This window comes from Notechis scutatus, chromosome 1, assembly GCF_049901735.1.
Source record: "Notechis scutatus isolate UNSWTSFEM ecotype Mainland chromosome 1, rNotScu1.2, whole genome shotgun sequence".
Classification (NCBI taxonomy): domain Eukaryota; kingdom Metazoa; phylum Chordata; class Lepidosauria; order Squamata; family Elapidae; genus Notechis; species Notechis scutatus.
Window position 1 is genome coordinate 24,808,147 of NC_142009.1, and position 16,627 is coordinate 24,824,773.

The 16,627-nt window shown below is 42.2% G+C and overlaps 2 protein-coding genes across 2 annotated transcripts in view; both read left to right on the top strand.

Annotated features, from left to right (window-relative positions):
- The first annotated feature begins 182 nt into the window (after nt 1–182).
- Nucleotides 183–4,628, top strand: LOC113414530 (uncharacterized protein C2orf72 homolog). The gene is made up of 3 exons (XM_026671463.2): nt 183–1,070; nt 1,886–2,074; nt 4,584–4,628. Exons 1-2 carry the CDS (start codon nt 422–424, stop codon nt 2,071–2,073), a joined length of 837 nt encoding a protein of 278 aa, XP_026527248.1. The 5' UTR covers nt 183–421; the 3' UTR covers nt 2,074; nt 4,584–4,628.
- A 6,137-nt stretch (nt 4,629–10,765) lies between these two features.
- BAZ1B (bromodomain adjacent to zinc finger domain 1B) overlaps nt 10,766–16,627 on the top strand; it is a 32,024-nt gene continuing 26,162 nt past the window's right edge. Inside the window, 4 exon segments of the mRNA XM_026671654.2 lie at nt 10,766–10,956; nt 10,958–11,011; nt 14,673–14,789; nt 15,922–16,066. Coding sequence (XP_026527439.2) covers nt 10,898–10,956; nt 10,958–11,011; nt 14,673–14,789; nt 15,922–16,066 — 375 coding nt within the window. The 5' untranslated portion in view covers nt 10,766–10,897.

The following is a 16,627-nucleotide window of genomic DNA, read 5'->3' on the forward strand; positions in this document are numbered from 1 at the left end:
CTTTTTCCGATCACTTGCTTTTACATTTTTTTTTACTTCTTCTGGAGATCAATTTAGGCAATATCTAAAAGTTCACCCCTCTGACAAAGTGGTTCCTGACTGTAGAATTTTGTTGCAAGGCTTTGGGGTCTTCTATGACTTGGCTGCAGCCCATCTCAGACTTGATAGTATAGCTAGTTCTAACTGTGTTGCTTTATCCAGAAAGAATCCTTTTGGGGTCCAACTAGCTACATAACAATTTGTCTTCCATCCCATGCTAAATAATTAACTTCGCCATCGGTGGTCTTTGGGACAGGCTGGTCCAGGTTTACAAGCTGAGCTTGGGCATTGTGACATCATGTGGGGGGGGGGAGGGGGTTTGCCTTGAGGTCTTTAGAGGTTAGTCAAGGGCAGCTGGACAGAGACTCCATGAAAACAGGACATGACCAAGGAGAGGCAGGGCTCGGAGCAGCTGCCTGCACCAATATGCCTCCCAGGCCCCGGGGAAAAGATCTTACAGGATTTTCAGATCCTGGTGCAGAAGGTGGGGGGGAGGCCTGAGGTTCTCCTCATTGGGGAGACCATTGAAGGCAGGGACATTCATAAGATGATGGCCTCTTTTGTTAAGGACCTATTTTCTTCCTCCTGCCACTCAGTCCACCCTGCTGATGCTTTGAAAGAGCCTTGTGTCACCTGTCCCTTTGGTGGCAAGCAATGCCAGCTCATCTTCTTTCTGTGCCGTGCCTCCTGCATAAAGGGCAAGGAGACCGAACTGCGGAAAGTTTTGCAGCAGGTGAAGAAGTACGTCCAGAAATCCCCCTGCGCCTTGGTGGGAATCATTATGGAACCCAAGAAAGGGGAGGCTGAGGAAGCCCGTCTCCACCTGCTTCGACTGTTGCGGGGCATCTTCCCAAAGGCTTCGCCACAGAAACGGGGCAAGCAGCCGGTTGCCAAAGGAAGTCAGGATCAGGCAGGGCCATTGGAATTGGAAGAAGTGGAGGTAGAAGCAGAGGTCTACCTTCCAGGTTATCCGCGGGGTAACTTGGCCATCATGAAGGCAGCCTGTCGTGCTTCGGAAGCCCTGAGCAGAGGTGGGAGACTAGACTAGACTAAGAATGGGCTCCTTGTTTTCTCAGTGGGTGGGGTATAGCCATGCTTTTATTTTTGGTTTCCTAAGGCAGCGGTCCCCAACCGAACCGGCACCGGTCCACGGCATGCCAGAAACCAGGCCGTGCAAACTAGGGAAGCCCCATCCATGGGATGCAGGCAGCACACAAAACTATGTCCCCTCCACTCCGTGGAAAAACCTCTCTCCACTGAAGCGGTCCTTGGTGTCCAAAAGGTTGGGGGCCACTGTCCTAGTGCTTCAAGAGATAGGATAGTAAAACCATGATGGTGTCCCTAGAAGAGGCAGAGGAGCTTGCATTTTTGTCTTCTCGCTTTTAAATTAAGATTGCCTATCAGCAACCTAACTCATGTTATTCTCCTTGTTGCTATTTTTAAAGCATGCTTAATTTTCAGTGGTTAGCCAGCCACAAAGTATGGATGATGTGGTCTGGGATGGTCCCAGGCAACCACAGTGATCCCCGGCCATAGCATAGGCCAGGGGTCTCCAACCTTGGCAACTTTAAGCCTGGTGGACTTCAATTCCCGGAACTCCCCAGCCAGCTTTGCTGGGGAAATGGGAGGCAAAATAAAGGAATACTGTAAATAAGGACTCTCACTAATCTGGGAACCACTGTTTCCATCAAAGCCAGCTTCATTCCTAGCATGTCAGTTTGCATCTTTTGGCATTCAGCCTACCCCACCTCCCACTTGGAACTTCGCTCTCCTATACCCATTTCTGTAGATGTTGTCAAGTTAAAACCATCAGCTCAATTCAGTTAACCAGAGAATTCCTGTGCAGGTTTGCCGGAGGAGGTCACTAAGGGTACCCTACCCGTTGCAGGTTCTTCCTGGACTGTCATCGTCATCAGAGGTATTTTGGGGACTTTGTGCATCGTTGGCATGGCATCTGCTGCAGGATGGTACTTCTACCAACAAGGCATGATCCCACCTGAAATGATCCCTGCAGGTCTGCTTGCTTTCCTTTGAGGTGAGCGTGCATAATTTTTGACCTTGTGGTCAAGAAAAACATGTTATAAGCGTAGCTTCAGATCATTTATTTGGATTGTCTTTGTTAACCCTTTGGGTATGGTAATCCTGACAAGCAGCATGAAAACTAGTTCTATATTTATTATAATTATTATTATTTATTACATTAACAGAATATTGCAAGTCAATATTTCTTCCCTCTTTTACTAATTTTACTCCCTGGAAAACTAAAGAAGGCTCCTTTTGAAATGCTTCCCACATCCCTTCTTTTTTCTGGGGGGTTCAGATACAGATATTATGCAGATACTTTTGCAAAATAGTTGCCTAGTCTGTGGTTCTTTCTATCTCCCAATATCATTCTCATATATCATTACAGTAAATTACTGTACCCTTTTCATGCATTATAGTTGTTGAGAATATATTCACCACATTTGTGAGTTTAGTAAGGGGTCTCCTATATGCAGAATATTAACCCAAATGGTTGTTCTTTTTTTAAATGTTTCTGAGACTTAAGACCATGTATATTAAATAAGGATGCAGAAAAGTGAATTGCCTCAAGGTTCCAGTTGTTGATAGGAGAGGAGGGACTTTGAGAAGAAAGGAATATAGCGAGATTTGTTGCCAATAATGTTTTTGCATGTTGTTAATATTGAATTAGGAAAAAGAGAATCAAGAAAAGCCAATAAAAAGATGAGAGGTTCCTGGCAAGGAAATGTTTCTTGACAAAAACACTACTTGTAAATCCAGTAATGGTTGTCATGAAACCTTTTGGTCTTTCTGGGAGTACATTTCCACCTTCAGTTCAATTTACCATATACCTGTGTAGATTGCTCCTTTCTGGTGTCGTCTTCCTGTTTGTTTGGATTTGTTTGTTTGGATTTGTTTGTTTGTTTGTTTGTCTGCATCCAGATTAGACAACAATCTACTAAAGCTTCCTTGGAATTAGATAGCAAGGAGCAGTTAGAGCTATGGTTCATCAGCATCTGATAATCTCCCATCAACAAGATTCTAATGATTTCCTCCAGTGCTTTTCTTTTATATTAATATAAATAGGTTAAATATTAGATACCACAGGTAGCAAAGGTAGAACTCTGAGGATCATTATAGGTTAATATCCTAGATGTCAAAACAATAGTTCCCCTACATCATCTTCTGGACATATCTTGGATAGAAGGACTGGAGCCACTGCAAAGCAGAGTCTGCAAGGCCCTTTCCCACTACTTATTCGAGGTGTTGGGGAAAAAATAAAGTTGGATTCTAAACAAAAACCATGCTTGCATTTTTAATCAGTGCTCAAATGGTGCAATATACCAACATTTTGACATATTCCATAAATCTAAAATTAGTATCTATTGTTCAACACAGTCTATTTTTAAAAAAACAGTTGTCTTAGTTTTAAATGAGGGAGAAATACAGGTACATTGTCAGACTTCTCCTTGAAGTCTTCATTGAAAACAGTTAAATCAAAGAACAAATATCTAAAAGCTCTTATTAGTAATATTTATTAGAAAATAATATTTAGATAGGCTACAGTCTAAGAATTTCAGAAAGTAATGTACCCTACTTTCAGCTGAGACTCCTTTATATAAACTGGATATTTGGGCGAAAAGGGTACCTTTGAGTTGACTAGTCCCTGCAGTTTTCTTGGCAAGGTTTCAGAAGTGGGTTGCTATTGTCTCCTTCCTGGGGCTGAGAGAGTGACTGGCCCAGGGTCATCCAGCTGATTTTTGTGCCTAAGGCAGGACTGGAACTCGCAATCTCCCACTTTCTAAACAGGTTCCTTAAAAACAACTACACCAAATATAGACAATTTAGAAAAGTAAAATTCTCTCTGTTTCTGTTCACACTTTCTATACACGGGGTGGAAGCTTGCCTCTTTTAAAACAAAGTTTGTATCAGTACACTGTTCTGATAACCTAATTCCTCTTAGTGTGAGAAGTAATTATAACAAATGACTTCATTAGAAATATTATTTTTTTCAAATCTGCTATTGGCCTATGAAAGGGCTTCAGGTGAACCATGGCTGGTTTTTTATTTATTTATTTATTATTTATTTATTTATTTATTTGATTTGTCAATTGTTTACAAGATAATAAGTATAAGTGCATACATAGTTGTGAATACATGAGATGGGTACATATAAGAAAAATAAAAGAATAGAGAAACAATAGGACAGGGACGGTAGGCACGTTGGTGCGCTTATGCACGCCCTACAGACCTCTTAGGAAAGGGGTGTTTGAAGTTTTGGGATAATATGGGACTATTATATTGCAATAACATTACTGGGGTTATTATTGAAAAATGGAAACAAAAATATTTTTACAACATGCCAATTGCATATATTCTCTTAGTGTTTGCAAGAAAACTGAATTTTTGAACCTGGGAAATCTTTTGCCATGTATGATACACACTTCGAAGTCTGACTGAATTGTGAAGTACATCAGTGTGGTTTTGGCTACTGCTTTTGTTATATTTCTGAAAACGTGATGCTTTTGTTTGTTTTTCTTCAGATCCTGAATTCATCTGGATTTTAAACTGTCCTGCAAAAATAAAACAACAGCATGTCAGACTGTGTGTGTAAATATCACTCTTTAACTGGGAAGGTTATCCTATTAGTCCCCAAAGACTCCTAAAAATTGTTATTACATATATTACCGTGTTTCTCACAAAATAAGGCCGGGCCTTATTTTTTTTGAGCCCCGAAAAAATGGCTAGGACGTCTTTTCAGGGGTGAATTAATTCCCCCCCCCACGCACCAGCGCCATCTCCAACAACAGCGTCTGAGTCGCTCCCGCTTTTCCCCCGTCCCCATAACAACAGGAAAAAAAAGATTTTGAGGTACCTGGGAGTGCCATGCGCTGCGTTTTGGTTTCATCCCGGCGGGGTGGGCGTGAGAAGAGCCGGCGGCGTCTCTGCTGCTGCTACCCTTGGTGCTCCAGCCTCGGGCTCTGCAAATTTGCAAAAGTCCCGGTGCGCAGCCCGTTCCTGCATTCAAGCGCCCAGGCCGAGCTGCAGCTGTCCCTCTCGCCAGCGCCGTCTCCAATAACAGCGGCAGCAGCAGCGGGAACCGTGGAAGTTACGGAGGTGGCCCCCCACCCGAGAAGCGGCTGAAATGCTTCCACGGTTCCCGCTGCTGCTGCCGCTGTTATTGGCGGCGCTGGCGAAAGGGACAGCTGCAGCTCGGCCTGGGCGCTTGAATGCAGGAACGGGCTGCGCACTGGGACTTTTACAAGTTACAGAGCCGAGGTTGGAGCACCAAGGGTGTGCAGCAGCAGAGACGCTAACTCGCTCTTTCACGCCTGCCAACACGGGATTAAACCAAAACGCAGCGCGTGGCACACCCAGGTACCTCAAAATGTTTTTTCCCCTGTTGTTACGGGGACGGGGAAAAGCGGGAGCGACTCAGACGCTGTTGTTGGAGACAGCACTGGCGAGAGAGGCGCCAGCACTGGTGGGAACCGTGGAAGCTACGGAGGCCTGAGAAGCGGCTGAAACGCTGCCGGACATCCATGCCGACGCCACCCACCTGATGACCCGGGTAAGGGAGGGGTAAGGGAGCCCTCTGTGCTCCACCATGATTGGCTGTTAGGAGCGACTGATGGTGAGGCATAGCTGCCCGCGGGGCACTCCTAATGGCAAGTTCCCCCCGCCTCCCCCCCCCCCCAATTTTGCATGTTTCAAACTAGGCCTAAATTTGGGGGGAGGGGCTTAATTTCATTTTATGCCTAGAAAACATGCTGGATCTTCCTATTGGGGGGGGGCGTATTGTTGGAGAAACACGGTAGGATTGTGGACACTTTGAAAATAATTTGGAAGAACTGATTGTGCTTTGAATTTTATGCACAGTCAAACACAACACTACTTAAAGCAATCTGATTTTTGTGTATGTATGTGTATTTCCTTCTGATTACCAGTCTACCCCTGAGGAAGCCTGGTGAATTTTAGATATTCTGGTGCTGAAGTAATGTTTGCCCTCTTATCCCAGCACAAGATGTCCCATGACACAATCTGGTGTAGTGAAGGAGCCTTGGAACAACCCTGATCGGGTCAATGAACTGTTGGCTCAGTTTTTCTCAGCAGATTTGCTGTGAAACTGCCCCCCCCCCTTTTGTCTGATTGGTGGGCTCTGGGAGTATTATGCATTATTATTTTGGGTGCGAAAGACGATAGAACTCCAGCCTCTGCAGCACTGTATTTTCTTCATTTTAAAGCAGGGGTCCCCAACCTGTGGGCCGTGGCCCATTACTGGGTTGTGGCCTGTTGGCCACTGGGCCGCAAGAATGGCTGGCACATGTGCATACACCCCCACTCAGGCCAGCGTTGCCGCATGCGCACGTAAAGACGCCTGCCCCTCCCCCCTTCCAAGTTGTCAACCCAGAAAGGTTGGGGAATTCTATTTATTTATTTATTTATTTATTTATTTGATTTGTCAATCGCTTACAAGATAATAGGTATAAGGATAAACATATTTATGAATACAAGAAATGAGTACATATAAGAAAAATAAAAGAAACAATAGGACAGGGACGGTAGGCACTTTGGTGCGCTTATGCACGCCCCCTACAGGCCTCTTAGGAAAGGGGTGAGGTCAATAGTAGACAGTCTAAGGTTAAAGTTTTTGGGGTTTGTGGAAGAAACCACAGAGGCAGATAGAGTATTCCAAACCACTCTGTTGCTGAAGTGGTATTTCTTGCAATCAAGTTTGGTGCGATTAACCTTGAGTTTGTATCTATTGTTTGCTCTTGTATTGTTATGGTTGAAGCTGAAGTATTCATTGACCGGTAGGACAATTCTGTTTTAAAGGGACCAACAGAATGGCAAATACAGCATTTTGAATCAAGATACAACCACAGGCACCAAAAGCCTTTCTTCAACTTTGGCTCTTCAATGACATTAATTGGATGTTCTTTTGCTGGTGTGTATAGATGTGTTTATACACACCAGCAGAAAAAACCCATATCTATACACACCAGTGTTTGAGGAATGCAGTGGTTCAGTGGCTAAGATGCTGAGCTTGTTGATCAGAAAGGTCGGTAGTTCGAATCCCTAACAATGCTTAACAGAGTGTGTGGGTGACTTACAATACAATAAAAAGTTTAAAAGTGCTAAAAAACACTTAAAATTTGAAAATTGAATAGCAAAATTAAAAATTAAAAACCAAGATTTTTAGCCCTGGTGGTGGGATGAGGTGAGAATCTTCTCTGGTAATTCAGCCAGCCTCAACAGAGCAGACCCCTGCCTTTTGCTGCCATCTAGTGGTTAGCACATTGGTATTGCTAATTCCTTGCCAAAGAAAGTTAAAAATAATTGTTTTGATGAAGTGCCTGGAATAGGTAGTCCTCGATTTATAGTAGTCCATTCAGTGACCATTCAAAGTTACAACATCATTGAAAAAAAGTGACTTATGGCCATTTACGACCGTTGTAGCATCCCCAAGGCCATGTGATTTACAGTTAGATGCTTGACAACTGACTCACATTTATGATGGTTGCTGTCATGCCCTTGGTAGAGTTGGACTCTGAGAAAGAACAGCCGACAGAGAGTGGAGGTGTGGCTCCAGAGGTTGTGGTGGAAGCTGGGGAAGGGCAGAGGCCGGCTGGGCAGTCAGAGGAAGAACCAGGCCCATCCCCTCTGCATTCTAGGACACGCAGAGAGGAACAGAGAAGGAAACAACTTGGCTTAGGAGAGAGGAAGCGGCCATGATCCCCTTCGTTGGTGGCAGCTGGGTGGCAGCAATATATAAGAGAGACGGTTAAAAGACAGCATTGCCAGAAGCAAAGCATGTTTTATTTTGGGCTGAAGTTATCTTGGTTGGCATCTTTCCAACAGACTGTGCCTTGTTATCTCCTTGAATTTGATCATTACTTATCTTGGTCCGTTATGGAAATTTCATTGTAATTTGTTTGGTTTTTTATTTCACCTCTATCTGCTCATTAAGTTCGGACTGTATTGCTTTCTTTTGAAGACTACTAAAACACAGAGCTCACCACATTGCACAATCTCCTAAGGACATTGCATCACCCTCAGAAACTTCAACCAAACTTCTCAGACAACCTAAAGGGCCAGCTATGACCCCTGCATAGCCAGCCCCATGGGAGTCTGACAACAGCCAATAGAATACATGAATACATGTTCTTGCACAGGAACAAGAAGCTCAAGTTCAAAGCCCAAAAGAAGGTATAAAATCCCTCAATCAATTCCATGTGGTCAGCTACCCAGAACCATGTGCTTGGTGGTTCTGTTTCATCAATAAATGGACCAGTGGTGGGATTCAATTTTTTTTACTACTGGTTCTGCAGGCGTGGCTTGGTGGGCGTGGCAGGGGAAGGATACTGTAAAATCTCCAGTCAGAGGTGGTATTTGCCACTTCTCCGAACTACTCAAAATTTCTGCTACCAGTTCTCCAGAACTGGTCGGAACCTGCTGAATACCACCTCTCAAATGGACACTCTTTCCAATCAGCCTCCAGCCTCCATTTTGTTCCAGTGCCTTTCTCCCAGCTTGGAACTGAACCAGATGGATATTTCTTCCCACACTTGGCAACTTTTAAGATGTATGGACTTCAACTCCCAGAATTCCCCAGTCAGTATGGTTGACTGGGGAATTCTTGGAGTTTAAATATAAAAGTATGGCATAAAAGATAAGACAGGTTTGCTGGTGGATGCCACAAATGTTGGCAAAAGGCACAGCTCCATATTAACATTCATTATTGTACTGTAATGTAGCTACCCATTACTTTGTATTTTTACAAATAACATTAGGCTAAAATGTAGGGAGGAAAAATAAAAGAATACCAGTAACAAAAGTAGAAGGGATCTTGGATGCCTTCTAGACCAGTGGTTGGCAACTGGTGGGCCGCAGCCCACTGGTGGGCCATGAGAAAGTTTTGGTGGGCCGCAGAGAAATCTCATCCCCAGAGCACACCCCCCCAAAGCCATTAATCCAGGCTGTGCAGAAACACAAAAGCTGCACCGCACACATGGCCTGCGGGAACCCTCCCCGTCCACTCACTCCTTGCCCAGCAAACTTGCCTGCTAAATTGCTATTTTTCCTTTTTCCGATCATCATCTGTTCTGCTGTGCCGGGAGATTTAGATTAGCTAGGAAGCAGGAAATGGTTGGATTTAGATCTTCGGCTGTGCAGACTCACAGCAAGCAAATTTGAGAGATTGAGTTAGCCCATGGCAGATAGATCATTGAATAATTCTGTGAGCAACTCAATCTGCCTGCCTGCTTTGCCTGATTTTGGGTAAAAGTTGCTCTTTTTTAAAATAACAAATTCATTATTTACATACATGGTGTGTTGTGAGTTAATTTTGTGAGTTTGCTTGCCAGCAAATTTTATGTAACAGACTGAGCTAGCCAATGGCAGATAGATTTCTGAATGAATCTGTGATTCTATGACTAACTCAATCTGCCTGCCTGCTTTGCCTGATTTTGGGTAAAAGTTGCTCTTTTTTATTGGAAAAAATCAATATTTATATAAATATTTATAATATTTACATACATGCCATGCCCAGCCAGTCACATGACCACCAAGCCACATCCACAAATTAGGACACACCTCCAGAACTGGTTGCTGGATGATGATGTAATGAAAGGGCTTTGGGCAATTCCTATGATAGCTCTACCTGTAGTAGATCTTTGTTATGTAAAATAGACTGACCCAGGCCAGAGTAATGGTCCGTTAGCAAAGGTCAGAGGCTGAGTTTCTGCCTCTGAGTTTCTACTTTTCTTTTTAGGGGAAATATTCTGTCTTTTTAGTATATCCAAAAATATTTCATTTTCCTAGGAGAGGGGTGGGTTTTAACTTCCAACACCCCAAAGCCAACAGAACCTCACCATAGCGGTGATGGGGGTGAACGATATAAGCCTATTACGCTGGCCAGCACGACTCTGGCCTGGAAAAAGGGACCTACTCCAGTTCGTGCTGGGAATGATCAGAGGAAAAAGGAGAAGGAGCTGGACGCAATAAAGGATGATATCGGGATGGCCATGGCGGATCTGAATATGGAGAGTGCTGATCCAGAGTGACCGAGGGTGGGACACGACTGAATGGCTGACCACGACGAGGTTCTGGGTTCAGATTCTGAAAAATACTGTTTGTTTTAATTAACATTTGGGATCTGGGCTTCAACCAATGAAAAAAAAAGCCAAACTGAGTTTGCATCGAAGAATACACCCCTTCCAGAGTGCGGAAAACAATACAGTAATCCGATGCATTCCCCATGATTCCTCGGGAATCTAAAGGCGCTGCTCCTTTAAGGCGAGGCAGCGTTTCAGTCGTCCAGACAAAAGCCTTCGGAGAGGGCTTCCCCCTCCCCCTCCCTCTCGCTAATTCCCGGACGAAGCGATAAGCCCCTATTGGCCGAGGAAGGCGGGACATAATAACGGCGACCAAAAATGGCGGCGGGACGGCCGCGCTCCTTTCTTGCGCTTACATAACGCGACCTTTCTATTTTCTTACCCGCGAGCGCGGCGCAACCTAACCTTTAAAAAAAAAATCGCTTGTTTGAGCGCCGCCCTCGCTAGCCAATAAAGTTGTGCGATGTTCAACAATCAACCAATCACAGCACGCGGGAAGAGACGGGGACCGAAAAAAAGTGGGCAGCGTTAAAAAAGAAACATACATATATCGGAGGTGTGTGGGGGGGAGTTGATTTGCGCGCGCACAGAGAGCGTGAAGAAGGGAGGGGGCGAGCGAAAGAGGCTGAGGGGCTTGCCGGCTTCGCCCTCCCGCGCTCCTGCGAGCAAGCAAGGAGGGGATTCTCCCGCCATTTTTCCAGCGCTGCTCCTGTGGACCGACTTTTTCCTCGTCTTAGGTGATGGCGCCGCTGCTGGGCCGCAAGCCTTTTCCTCTGGCGAAGCCGCTGCCGCCGGGGAGCCGCCGGGGAGCGCTTCGTCATTGCCCACACGCAGGAGGCCTTCCGCTCCAGCGAGTATCCGATTTGGACGGTGGCGAGAACTATGCGCGCGCGGCGGAGGGGAGGGAGGGGGGACTTTTGTTTTTCAGTCACGGCGCCGTGTGAGGGGGGGTGGGTTGGGAGGCAGCGCAGGAGTTGCTCTCTTTTCTTCTCTTGTCCCGCCGACTGAAGTTCGGATCGGAAACGTCGGACGGCCGAAGGCCTTCGTTTGTTTTCTTGACTCCCCGGTCTCTTTGTTCCCTTTTTCTCGTTATTTTCCCCTCCCCCTCCCCCTCGGCATCTTTTTTCTTCTCGGACGCAAGATGGAGCAGGGCAAGACGACTTCGCTCTCTATGCAGAGAGTGCAGCGGGGCCGGCAGAGGAGTTATCTGTGGATGTCAGTAACTGTCGGATTGGGAAGAAGGAGGGGGAGGGGAAATTTTTTTTTTTTTGGTCTGAAAAGGTGCTAAGTTATTCTCATTAGCTGCGTAAGTTTGGACTGGATGCTTGCCTGTTGGGAAGCTGTTAACTTCGAAGGCAGAGGGAAGATTTTCACTTTCTGGTAAAGCTTGAGGCATTGGGCTGGCCCGGTAGCAAACAATTAGGGAGGCGTCTTGGTCCTCAGCAGGGCAAGACTGTTTTGTAGATGCCTCTTAATGGCTGCTAAAAGTAGAATGTTCCACTGCACAGGATCTGTCTCTGAATCATAGGAGTAAAAGGATCAAGTCAGCGAAGGTTCAGTACCATGGCGCCTCTTATGACTTTCTAGTGTGCTTAACACTAAATTGATCGACTGGCTCAAATAGGACAGAAACTTTTACTATGTATACAGGTAGCCCTCGACTTACAACAGTTTGTTTAGTGACCGTTCAAAGTTACAATGGCACTGGAAAAAGTGACTTATGACCACTTTTCACGCTTATGACTATTGCAGCATCTCCATGATCATGGGATCAGAATTCAGATGCTTGGCAACTGGTTCATATTTATGACCATTGCTGGTCACATGATCGCTTTTTGCTACCTTCCGACAAGCAAAGTCAATGGGGAAGCCAGATTCACTTAACAACCAGGTTGCTAATTTATCAATTGCAGTGATTCACTTAAATGAGGCAAGAAAGGTCATAAAATTGGGCGAAACTCACTTAACAAATGTCTAACTTAACAGAAATTTTGGGCTCAATTATGGTCATAAGTCAAGGACTTCCTGTATTTCTAACTTGTCTTACTTGAGGGCTTACCAGAAAACTATCCATAATTAAAACCTAGAATTTGTTTGATTGAAAGACACTTCAAGAATGACTATAGTGCTTGTTAATATTTTGTATGAGTTACATGCATAAATTAACTTACCATCACAGCAGGCATTGATGTCCCTGTCTTTGATGGCTCTACACAGCAACTTTATCCGGATGATAAAATAGCCCCTCTTGCATCCAATATCCAAAGGTTTGCATATCTATAGTTTTGGAGTTCTGGATGATAAGGGAAGGTTAATACTGCTTTCATATTCCGTGTTCACTGTAGCATGTGATTTAAAGATTAAATGGAAGTTTGTTTATAATTAAATGAAGTGATACTATAGTATGTTTCATAAGCAGTTGTTATATATGGCCACTTCAGCTGTCAGTATAATCTTGCCATATTTTCTGATGCCTAAGGAAGACCTGTCTTGTTGATGTTCCAACATATTTTTCAACCCTGTATGTATTCAAGAACCTGGCTGAAGGAGAATGAGGAAGCCAAGAGCTGGGCTTTACATAGTGCAGTTTACAAAGTTTGTAAAAAGTTTGTTTATAGTGTTTGTTTACAGAATCTTGATTTGTCTGATGAATAAGTACAGCTTTTATTGCATAGTTTTCCCATTTCTAACAGGCTTTTTGCAATGGCTGTTTTAAAATAGATTTACCCTGAATATCTAAGACTTACTGGTTAGACAGTTTACACACCATATAGCAACTTTTCTGGAATAAAAATTGATTAGCAAGCATTTTAATATTGTGTTTAATATTCTGTGATTCGGGATGTTAGTACTTTTGGTATTTACCTCATTTTGTATGTGGTAGACTGAAGATGTTCATGGTCTGTAAGCAAGTGACATAATCAGGGAGGTGGGCTGCATTTGAAATATCTTTTATTAGGTCTAGTGGATACCAGTTTCTTTCCTTACATAATTTATCTGAGACTGCTTTATTTTCAGGATAGACTGCTGGTATTTCTTTGCAAATAAATTTATATTTTATCTTTTAAAAACCTCAAGGAGCTAGTTTTTGTGTAGGCCTAAGCAATTACATTTAGCATCCTTAAAGGGCAATGCTTTGTTTTTCCCTTCAGCGTTTCTTCTTTGTTTTGTACCCAAGAGAGCCTCTTCCTCTTAACAAAACCTTTTCTCCCTCTACCCCATCTGTCAGAACAGCCTTGGCTCATTTCTGATCACCAGGCATTTTTGGAAGGTGCATAACATGGTTGAAGGATATGAGACAGAAGAGTGATGCGTGTGATGTTGATTTGATACCTGTATACCATAGATAATTTTTAGAAAGAGATTATGTATTGTGTATTAAGATTTTCCATTTTCAAATTTAAGATAATAGTTTTTTGTGATGGCCAAGTTGGAATTGCTATGGCTTCTACTGTTTAATTTTAAAATATAGTTGGAAATATCTATTAAAATATGGTTTCAGTTTTGTTCAATGGTCAACAACTATTTAAATGCCTTTATGATTTAAATGACCAAATACATTAAAATCTATGAAGAAAATAAATAATTAAAAGACAACATTCTGTGGTGTGAACTGGATGTGAAGCAACCTGCTAACTGGCTGCATATTTCTCCCCTTTTCTTCTGCATATCAATGTTGATTCCTGGGAATTGCTTGGATTAGCCCCTATAGTTCTCTTGGCAAGATTTGGGAAGTGGTTTGCTATTGCCTGCTTCCTGAGGCTGAAAGAGAGTGACTGGCCCAAGATCACCCAATTGGCTTTGTACCTAAGGTTGGAACTAGACATAGTCCTCCAGTTTTTAGCCCAATGACTAAACCAATACATTCTCAATTATATATTATTTAGTGTTCCCAAATCATATTGCCAATGGGTAAGTGTACTTTAGCTAGGCAACTTTAAACTTTTCTGTAATGCAGGGAGGAGATGAGGCAAAAATTGCTCTCCTCTGTCATATCATTATGCTACTACTGAACAAAGAGTAGCAGTTTGCCACTGATAATGTGGTTCCATTTTCTGAAAATGGAATTTAAAAGATTGTTTGACTATGATATCTGATTTGGGGTAGTATTTATTGTTATATAAACTGAGTTTTAAAATGTATTAGAAAATATCAGTAAGTAAATACATATTAAAATACACAATTTATGCTACTGAGACTGTTTTCTCATGACAATGAAATCCTGCCTTCATAAACCTGAATATGAATAAGATGAACTATACTATACGTGCAGCCCCTTTTACATTATGAAACAAAAAATAGTACTAAGGGGAAAATTGCATGACATCCAATCCAAGGATTATAGTTATATTATTCAGATGTTAAAATATTAATAATGATAAAACCTTGATTTAGTAACTGTTTATCACAATGTGTCAAATGTGTCACTATGTGTAAGTGACAAAAAATGCTGATTTAATCCTAATACTTTAAAAACTAAGTGCACCTTGTTTTCCTGAGCTGTTGCTCCTTCAGAGAGTATGAAGCACGGCTAGAGAAATATAATCAACGAATATGGACCTGCAAAAGTACCGGGAGTAGTCAGCTGACACACAAAGAGGCCTGGGAAGAGGAACAGGAAGTTGCTGAGCTGTAAGTAGCAGTACAAATGCTTTTGCTTTTAGAAACAGAACCTAAAGAATTTGGGGTGGGTGGGTGTTTGATTTTGACAAATAGTGATCTTCCTGTGGAAATACTTGGAATGAGTCATGTCTCAAGAAAAGAGAAAGCTTTTCTTCAGCCACATAAGCAAGGATATCTAAACTCTAAAGAAAATATTTCTGATTAGGTATTGCCTGACTCTCTGATATTTTTTTTCCTCATACACTTTGTATATTGCAGTTCTCACTGGCCTTTCTCAAAAAAAAACAACCTCTGGTCTAATTAAATAGCATAATTGAAAACAAATATAGATGTGCTGCATAAAAATACAGAGTATAATCCATTATATGTATAAAATCCAAAAACTTTCTGCATTCATGCTAACCGGAGCATTTTTAGTATACTACAGTTGTATATTTGCTTAAGGCATTTTTCCATTGAGAATCAGGCAAAAATTATTAGTGTGCTTTGATGACATGTTGAATATAAATCATATTGCTGGTATGTAGTAGGAATGTTGCCCTCCTCAAAAATTATGTAGAGAAAAATTAAATACGGGATGGCCTTATTATCTGTAATTTCACATATTTGCAGTTGTAAAGACAGACCAGAAATTCAATACAGAAGGAATTCAAAGTGGTGAAGATATCTTATACTTCTTCCTCCTATTTCCCCATAAATCTTGTGAGATGATTGCACTGAGAGAAAGTGACTGACCTAAAGTGACTCAATTGATTTCATGTCTAACTAGAATTTACAATGTTCTTGGTTTCTAATCTAGTACCTTAACCACTAGATCAAATTGGCTCTCCTTGATGGTAAACATATTTTGTTACACAATTTTCATCTGTCTATCATTTTGCCAATGTGCAGAAATATCTTCCCAATTTTCCAACAGTCTGCAATGTTCTATCCTTACATAGTCAGTGCAGAGGGTCATGCTTGCTTAAAACTAAAGGGGGATTAAGGTAAGACTATTGTTACAATCGTATTGGTAGGCAAGTCATAGTAGCAGTTTCTGTGAATTGTCTCTTGAATGTTGCAATTTCTCTGGTTGAAGTTGATTCTTTAAGTTGCTATTTTGTCATAATTATGCTATATCGTTTTCTTTTTATCTTTTCAGTTTGAAAGAGGAATTTCCTGTCTGGTATGAAAAACTTGTTCTGGAAATGGTTCACCATAATACAATCTCTTTAGAAAAACTAGTGGACACTTCCTGGCTGGAGATTATGACAAAATTTGCTGTTGATGAAGAGTGCGATTTTGAGGTAAGGACCCAGTAAAATTCATCTCTCAGAAACAGTTGTGGAAATGATGCTACATCAGAAATGTGATAGTTGCTCTATCCCTAAGATAGCTGATTTCCATTTTAGACATGACGGTCTTCTTTTTGTAAAAAAAAAAAATGGAGGGTATGGTGAATTCCTGATGGGATAAACATTAGATGAACCTGTGACCAATCTTGCCCTAGAACTCTAAGCATCCTTTTGTGGCCTTTAGAGTCTCTTAGAATCCTGAGGCAAACATTTTGGCACATTTAACAGGCAGTGCATTTAAGGATTAAAATGGATGCCTTAAGATTACAAAAGTTTAATCCTCTTAAAAATTTGTGGTTATTTTTATCATTTTTCAGGAAGAGTTATGATTAGGCATTGGTTTTATAGCTTTTTCCAGCTTCACAATCATTTTAGGAGACACATAATGAAGAAGAGATGTTTTACTTCATAAACCTGTATCATTATAGACAGGCTGCATTGGTGACTATTGAAAACCCATCAGATTGATATCTGATTTTCATTGGACTCTCCTAGAAATTCATTTCCCCCCAG

Bases quoted from the DNA above. Each gene is read 5' to 3' on its own strand.
- LOC113414530 (XM_026671463.2), top strand. From the start codon at position 422: ATGACCAAGGAGAGGCAGGGCTCGGAGCAGCTGCCTGCACCAATATGC. The intron at 1,071-1,885 runs GTGGGAGACTAG...ATTCCTGTGCAG, and splicing joins TTCGGAAGCCCTGAGCAGAG to GTTTGCCGGAGGAGGTCACT.